This window comes from Tachysurus vachellii, chromosome 4 (assembly GCF_030014155.1).
Source record: "Tachysurus vachellii isolate PV-2020 chromosome 4, HZAU_Pvac_v1, whole genome shotgun sequence".
NCBI lineage: Eukaryota > Metazoa > Chordata > Actinopteri > Siluriformes > Bagridae > Tachysurus > Tachysurus vachellii.
The window spans coordinates 29,026,811-29,035,639 of record NC_083463.1 but is presented as its reverse complement, the minus strand read 5'-3'; the positions used below and the strand labels follow the sequence as shown (position 1 = coordinate 29,035,639).

The 8,829-nt window shown below is 37.9% G+C and overlaps 1 protein-coding gene across 1 annotated transcript in view; it reads left to right on the top strand.

Moving 5' to 3' along the window:
• grap2b (GRB2 related adaptor protein 2b) overlaps positions 1-7,589 on the top strand; it is a 10,946-nt gene extending 3,357 nt beyond the window's left edge. Inside the window, exons 4-9 of the mRNA XM_060868792.1 lie at positions 1,980-2,099; positions 4,869-5,028; positions 6,072-6,110; positions 6,245-6,319; positions 6,901-6,969; positions 7,190-7,589. Of these exons, the coding sequence (XP_060724775.1) occupies positions 1,980-2,099; positions 4,869-5,028; positions 6,072-6,110; positions 6,245-6,319; positions 6,901-6,969; positions 7,190-7,366 (640 nt within the window). The 3' untranslated portion in view covers positions 7,367-7,589. The remainder of the gene's footprint in view (positions 1-1,979; positions 2,100-4,868; positions 5,029-6,071; positions 6,111-6,244; positions 6,320-6,900; positions 6,970-7,189) is intronic.
• Positions 7,590-8,829: the final 1,240 nt, after the last annotated feature.

The window sequence follows — 8,829 nt, the reverse complement described above, 5'->3', positions numbered from 1 at the left end:
TAACAGTGGAAAATCACACCTTCAAAATCCAACATTTTGGTAATATTTTACTCTCCATGGTTACAAACGGTTGCATGGTTACATTTAGGGTTTTAGACTAGAGATTTATGAGTCAGTCAATATCTACAGCTGGTTTGAATTGCACACAGTAATAAGTAGAGCGGGGCACGGTGGCTTAGTGGTTAGCACTTTCGCCTCACACCTCCAGGGTCGGGGTTCGATTCCCGCCTCCACCTTGTGTGGAACATGCAAATGAGTTTGCATGTTCTCCCCGTGCCGTGCCGTCCCCGTGCCGTCCTCCGGGTACTCCGGTTTCCTCCCCCGGTCCAAAGACATGCAGGGTAGGTTGTTTGGCATCTCTGGTAAATTGTCTGTAGTGTGTGATTGCGTGAGTGAATGAGAGTGTGTGTGTGTGTGCCCTGTGATGGGTTGGCACTCCGTCCAGGGTGTATTCTGCCTTGATGCCCGATGACGCCTGAGGCTCCCCGTGACCCGAGGTAGTTCGGATAAGCGGTAGAAAATGAATGAATGAATAAGTAGAGCCTAAGACTCTTAGGGGATTGGCTAGAATATTTTACAATAGAAAATGGAAGTGAAATTTACAAAATCCACACAAAGCTAACATTTAAAACAAAGACTCCAAGAAATAAAAAGAGAACTTGGACTAAAAACTATTGAAGATTATAATTAGCATTGAAAAAGCTGTTCTAGGAAATCTCCGGCAGACAGAATGAGGTAGAACAGTCCTTCCAGGATTTTGTGATTTCGTAAATTGCAGAAATGAAAATCAAACAAACAAACTCCAGTTATATTAAGAGAAACTTGCAATTTTTTCAAAATTACAGCAATTTTTTTTTGCAGATTTCATGTGACATCACAACAAACATTTAGAAGCCCTTTTCCATATATTTTTACACAGGTAAGAGTTTAAAAGAAGAATCCTGTGCCTGCAATTTCACCAATTTAAGTCGTTTTTTGCTCAAGTGATGCACAAAAAATTTAAGTTTCATTGCAAATTTGGAAAAAAGCAAGCAATCGTAGCTGCAACGATCACGATCATTATTCTTATTTTAAGGAGTTCTTGAATGTCTGGAAAACAAATTTCAGTTTTATCACTCATGGAGTTTATTGTAGATCTGCTGTGAAATTTAAATCTGTTCAAATTTAAAAAAAAATTTCAATTTTAGAAATTTAAGGAATTTAAATTCCCTGTAAGGGTTGGGGGTTCGATTCCTGCATCCGCCTTGTGTGTGTGTAGTTTACATGTTCTCCCTGTGCCTCGGGGGTTTCCTCCGGGTACTCCGGTTTCCTCCCCTGGTCCAAAGACATACATGGTAGGTTGATTGGCATCTCTGGAAAATTGTCCGTAGTGTGTGATTGCGTGAGTGAATGAGAGTGTGTGTTTGCCCTGCGATGGGTTGGCACTCCGTCCAGGGTGTATCCTGCCTTGATGCCCGATGACGCCTGAGTTAGGCACAGGCTCCCCTGTAAATGTTGAAATGATCTTCAAATCCATTTTGTAAATTTTTGATTTATATTCCTTTCTCTTTCCAATTGTGTAATTGTAATTCCAATTATACAAAATCTTACAATATTTTACAATTATTCATAATATTACAATTTAAAAATACTACATATTATATTACAAAGAAATATTACAAAGAAAAATACTGCCCTTTGCACCAAGACTCAAAATTCAAAAATGTGTGTTTAATAAATGTCACAATGGGGGGAAAAAATCACTTCCCTGAGTTAAATAATCAACAATTTACTAAATGAGAATGAAATTTCTTGTGAAAAATGCAAATAAGATGTTATACAGCTTTGCCCTTTATTTATGTCCTTAATAAATTCTAATGAAGCTGCTAGAGATAAGACAAAACACAAATGTGACAGCTGTGTTACTGGAAACATAGAACTGGTGTATCTTTGGTCTATTTACTGATCCCGGTGTTCTAAGATCAGTTCTTTTCCTGTAGCTGGTATCAGGAGGACATGAGTCGTCGGGCATCTGAGAGCACTCTCATGCCCCAGCCGATAGGATCGTTTATCATCCGTGGCAGCCAGAGCTCTCCGGGAAACTTCTCTATTTCTGTCAGGTAGTATGGACACAATCTGACACTGAACACATCAAAATGACATCTTTTGCACTTGTATAGAATTAAATACATACACAAAATAATGGTGTTCATCGTCTAGAGCAGTGTTACTCATTGCGCGGCTCGCGAGCCTCCTGCGGCTCGCCAAGCTTTAATATGCGGCTCGCATGGCAGTAAATAATAAGATGATATGATCATATGGTTAAAATTTATTTTTCATTTAAATAACATTAAAAACAATCAGGGAAGCATAGAAAAACAAATGTGCTCTATTACAAATAATAATGTATATTTATATATATTATTTGACTCGTCACTGACTCACTGCGTTCTGCACAATAGCCAGTTTTTGGCGGCCTGCCAGAAGCTAGTTTGTGTTTCATGCTAGTTAACAACTTGTGTTTACTGTACACACGGACTAAAAAATTTCTTATCAAACAATCCCGCGCACAAAATGAACAGCAACAAAGCAATGTGACAGTGACAAAAGAGGTAACTGATGGGGAGCATGCAGCATCCACTCGAAGACTGAATAACTTGGCATACTTTGCGGTGAAAGTGGCTCTCCTATTGACTTTGATTTGCATTCAGTCATGGAAATGAAGCAAAAAATAAAAATAAGTATTTTGTTTACTTAAACACACACACACACACACACACACACGTTAGCACATTTAGCATATCGGCTAAAGATGTAGAGCTTTAAAAGCTTAATAAACAAAATACAACAAAAATACAACAAAAATACAAAAATAAATTAAAAAATAGAAATAATAATAATAAAACTGACTGACAAGTGAAATAGGTGGATCAGTGAAATAGGTGGAGTTAAATAAGATTTGAAAGAATTTTTAACCCCTTTATACTCAGCCCCACCCCTCATGCCCGCACATGTACACCAAGCTCCGCCCCAGGTTCAGTTAGAGCTAGCGTTAAGGTTCAAATTGATCGAAATTGTTTTAAGGCTATCTAATAAATAGAATTAGATGTCAGTGAGAATAGTGCCTATCAGGGTATAAAGCCAACCCCAAACGCATGGATAGCAAACGGACACGACTGGAAGAAAAAATGTGGGTAATTACGGTCCGTTAGCGCTTATTTCACACGTTCATTCTCCTATATGCAGTAAACTTAAAAACTTAGACTTAAAACTTAAACAGAACAGTACCTACTTCTGTCAGCAGTTGGCACTGTTGTTAGTATACACTATTCTACAGTCGTCCTTCATTTATTCATTATGATAATGTAATAATAATATAACTGTTGGTGAGTTATAGTCTCAGGAGGCTAAGCCCCTCATCCCTTCCAACCGTAGCAATGCCTCTGACCAATGACATTAGCAGAAATTTTACTATAATCTTATTATCTTTATTTTTTTTTGTATTGACTTCTGCACCTTAAATGCTTTTCACACCCAGACAGAGGTTTAAAATATACAACAATTTTGGGATCAGCAATTAAAATATAGTATTTAATGTAGTTGTTTTTCCCTTTTCACGTCACTCCCTGGACGAGTAGAGGTTTACTTCTAGACTTTTGCAGGTACACTTCCAGGTCCTGTCAATCCTATTAAAGTCCACTTCCATTCAATCCACCGCGGCAGAGCTTTTGAAGTGAATCAGTCGTAAATCCACACACAAAGCCTTTAGACACGGGCTAGCACAGATAGAAGCACTTAGCCTGGGAAAGTACCATTGTTAAAAAAAATAAAAAATAAAAAAAACATTGCATCCTCCTTGCTAATTTAGCAGCTCAGCCGGTTTGACTAGCTTGCTCATTGTTTTATTTATTTATTTATTTAAGCCATGCCTGACTGAATCGCAGCTAAATTAAAGTTGTCAATAATCTTTTCCTTTTTTACAAACTTAAGTAGATTATTTGGGTTCGGGTCAGTTACCGATACAGGCAGCCTTGGCTCTGCCTACTGCAGTGTTATTACTACAGAAAATATATTTCTTTCTCAGTATATTTTTATTAATACTTTTTTCTTTTTCTCATATTGTTCAGGACTGTATTACATTTACATTTACGGCATTTAGCATACACCCTTATCCAGAGTGATTTACTGTACAACTGAGCAATTGAGGGATAAGGACCTTGCTCAGGGGCCCAGCAGTGGCAGCTTGGTCCTGGGGTACGAACCCATGACCTTCTGATCAGTAGTCCAACACCTTAACCACTGAGTTACAACATCACTTATTACTTTAGTCCTGTAGTACTGTAGTCAATTACTGTAGTAGAAGGATGTGAGTTTGATTCCTATGTCCACCAAGCTGCCACTGCTGGGCCCCTGAGCAAGGCCCTTAACCCTCAATTGCTCAGTTGTATAAAAGTGTCTGCTAAATGCTGTAAATGTAAATGTAGTCCCTTGAAACTTCAACCTGAAGCACTTTAAAAAAAATCTGTCTATCAAGATTTCGGGGCTCTGACGTCACACGCGGACATTGTTATCGCTAGCACAATTACAAAACTTTTAACATCAATAACATTTAATAAAAAATTATGTTTCTCACCTTATAATTTTACTGTTACTTTGTAATGATATTATTAGACACTGAATTAGTTTTAATGGTGCAAATGAGAGATTAGGAGGTGATGCATCACATCACATAATGGTGCTGCCGCATCACACTCCTTGCAGTAAATCAAGCAAGGCTAAACTAACGTTAAGCGAAGTAAATGTAGACCAATATATCAACAAAATGAATGCAATACTCTTGGACACCATGGGTTGTATTTGTCCTTAATGTTTTCTTTTCAATCCTGTAGGCATGAGGCGGACGTCCAGCACTTTAAGGTGCTCCAGGACAACAAAGGGCAGTATTTTCTGTGGGATGAAAAATTCAGCTCTCTGAATGAACTCGTGAAGTACTACACAGTCAATTCTGTCTCCAAGCATAGCTCGATACGCCTCTTTTCAGAACAGAGGGTGAGTGGACACTCTAGACTGTGCGAAAAGCTAGAAAACATTAAAATATTGTAGTTTTTAATAAGACGTATATAAAAGAACTTGAGCAGCTAGAATTTATACTAGAAAGAATAGCAAGAATTTTTGGAGTTTTTGGGGGTTGGAGTTTTGATATCTGGTTCCATACCAGGTGGAGAGTTTGCATGTTCTCCCAGGGCTTCAGTGGTTTCCTCTGGGTTCTCCAGTTTCCTCCTCCAGTCCAGAGACGTGTGTGTGTGTGTGTGTGTGTGTGTGTGTGTGTGTGTGTGTGTGTGTGTGTGTGTGTGTGTGTGTGTGTGTGTGTGATTGTGTGTGTGATTGTGTGTGTGATTGTGCCCTGTGATGGGTTGGCAGTGCTCTGGTATATGCTCTAGGTTCCAAGTAACTCTGTATAGGATAAGCGATAAAAAAAAGATGGATGGATGGATGGATGGATGACATCAGTAACAACATGAATGTAATAGAGAGGTCAGTTTTAGGAAAATAATCAACACTAAGCTGTATGAAAGCAGAGTTACTTTTACATTTGGTCCCTTTCAAGGTTTCTTCTTCTTCCATCTAAGGGAGTTTTCCTTGTCTCAGTCACCTCAGTTACCTCAGACTGCCTCATTGGGGATAAATACAAACGCATTTAAATATAAGTCTAATATTAATCTTAAACTTTTTGTACTGTATGTCTTATTTTCTGTAAAGTTGCTTCGAGACAATGTGCATTGTTAAAAGCGCTACACAAATAAAATTGAATTTTGAAGACAGTTTGAATTGAATTTATGTGAATTTATCCAGCACATTTTTTGAATGGTGACGTAATGGTGTGTGTGTGTGTGAAGTTGTTAAGAACTAGTCATAATATTATTTCACATTTCCCTATCTAGTTACAGTATATCAAGACGTAAAGTGCGATTCTCAGTACAGTCCTCAATAAGGGTGTGACTGAACCAATAGTGTTATGTTTATCAATTTGGTTTATATCTTCGTTCACTTTGGTTTATATTTATATTTACACAAAAACATTCGTATTTCAGAGTCAAAACCCAGCTCCAGATCCCAGACCGGTCCCTCAGGTACTGTACTGTCACTGCTCTTTGTTTTAAATTGTTCAAATCATAAAGGATTGGTGGAGATGAAGAAGGTACGAATAATTCTCTGTTTGTGTGTGTGTGTGTGTGTGTGTGTGTGTGTGTGTCATCACTCACAGGAGAGAAGAAATAAGGTATCAGGGTTTCAGAACAGACCCCTACCTTGTCCTACAGATACACTTCCGCCTCCACAGGTAATAACATACTGTACACACACACACATGCACATACACACACACTCACACACATACACACACACACACACAGAAAAAAATTCCCATTTCGATAAAAAAGAGGGTTAGGGTTCATTCAGGTCAAGTCTAACACTGTACAAATCATTTTTTTCCTACTTCTTGTGTCTTCTTCTTGGATTACCTTGTGTATCCCTTGGTAACATAGGTAACTGTGTCCCTCATTAAATAAAAATAAAAAAAAAGAGAAGAAGAAAATTTAAGATGACAATCATGAAGAAAATCTTTAAAATGTGGCTCAAAAATTCTGTCCTGCATGTAAACATTTTTATATCTAAACTTAAACATTTTTCCTTGTTTCATGTTACAGTGAAACCCCAGATGATATGGAAACGATTTAAATTTGCATATTATAAATATTCATCAATTCCATATAGATCCTGCCATGCCTTATAAGGGTGGGAGTATAGAGATTAATTATTAATTATTATTTATTTATTATTTATTACTTTGCGTGTGTGTGTGTGTGTGTGTGTGTGTGTGTGTGTGTGTGTGTGTGTGTGTTCGTGTTTGTGTGTGTACAGGAGACTAGATATCAGAGCGAACCAACAGGGCCACCAAAGTGTCCTGCAAACATGTTTCCACCTCCACAGGTAACACACACTCACACACACACACTTACACACATACACAATCAGACTAGCCTTAAATTGCATATAGAGCAATAATAAATACAGATATAAACGGGAAGTGCACTAGCCTGGAAGTTGGCCGCACCTATTTGTGACTCATATAGAAAAGCTGATATGTGTGTGTGTGTGTGTGTGTGTGTGTGTGTGTGTGTGTGTGTGTGTGTGTGAAATGTCCATGCAGGCATCACTGTTAAAGGTTAAGGCTCTGTATGACTTCATAGCTGAGGAACAGGATGAACTTAACTTCAGTGCTGGCGACATTATAGAAGTCGTGGACCAATCAGAATCCTTCTGGTGGGTGGGACGAGTACGAGGGAGGACAGGACTCTTCCCCACCAACTACATCATTCCTTTATGAGCGCATACAGTCCAAAGCATGTGTGCTCATTTCATATTTGTGTTTATTTAATTTATCAGCTTATTGGTTTTTTTTTTTTAATTGACCAGTTATTCTGATGTACATAAACACACTGATACAGTCTTGAGTATACAATAATTGGGGGTTTCTTTTACCTGGAATTCAGAGATTTTGTTTCAGTTGTCTTGCTTTCCAAATAAACAATTGCATCATTTCAGACCTTCTTGTAACCCTCGTGTTTCAACGTGTATTGTTTTAAAGGACTGTACTGAGAACAGGTTATTTGTAGAAGCAGGGAATAACTAACTATCTAAATTAATTAATTAAACTAAAATTAGCTAAACTATTAATATGCAATTAAAATATTAAGAACAGTGAGTCACCATTTTGACAATTTGTCAAAACATAATACTAATAATAATAATAATAATAATAATAATAATAATAATAATAATAATAATAATAATAGTAATAATAGAAAAGTCCTTTCTTCAACAGGTTCTTTTTTCTGTCTTTTAAAGTTTACAAACACACACATACTCTCACACACACACACACACACACACACACACACATACACAAGAAACAAAGGTTAAATAAACGTCTATGTAAGATAAGTATTAGTGAAATCTGGCTATTATTACACTTTTATTTTATGCAGCATTGCTATACAAGTCCCTGTAAATAAGCTGTTGCTATAGAAACAATAACAATAGAACAATCATAATATTTTAAACATGTATAGGCTACCTATAGAACTACAGTCTGACCAATCAGATTTGAGAATGTTATAACATGTTTATTTATAGGGGGGCACGGTGGCTTAGTGGTTAGCACGTTCGCCTCACACCTCCAGGGTCAGGGTTCATTTCCCACCTCCCCCATGTGTGTGTGGAGTTTGCATGTTCTCCCCGTGCCTCGGGGGTTTCCTCCGGGTACTCCGGTTTCCTCCCCCGGTCCAAAGACATGCATGGTAGGTTGATTGGCATCTCTGGAAAATTGTCTGTAGTGTGTGATTGCGTGAGTGAATGAGAGTGTGTGTGTGCCCTGCGATGGGTTGGCACTCCGTCCAGGGTGTATCCTGCCTTGATGCCCAATGACGCCTGAGATAGGCACAGGCTCCCCGTGACCCGAGGTAGATCGGATAAGCGGTAGAAGATGAATAACATGTTTATAACACAGCAGGTTTAATTCTTGAATCAACATTGTTCGGGCAGATTTCTGTTATTTTTGTATAACAGTTCGGCTCGGATTTATATACCACCTACGAGATAATACGCGTTGTAATACGTGACAAATTTCTGTGACACATGAAGAATAACTTTCTGCAGAATGTTCAGTTATATGAAAATAATGATTATTACACAATCAAACCATATTTCATTTAAAGTGATTTCCTTCCTAATTGAACTCTTTGTCAGACTAGAACTAAATCCATGTCCTTATGTGTGAAAAGTGAAAGG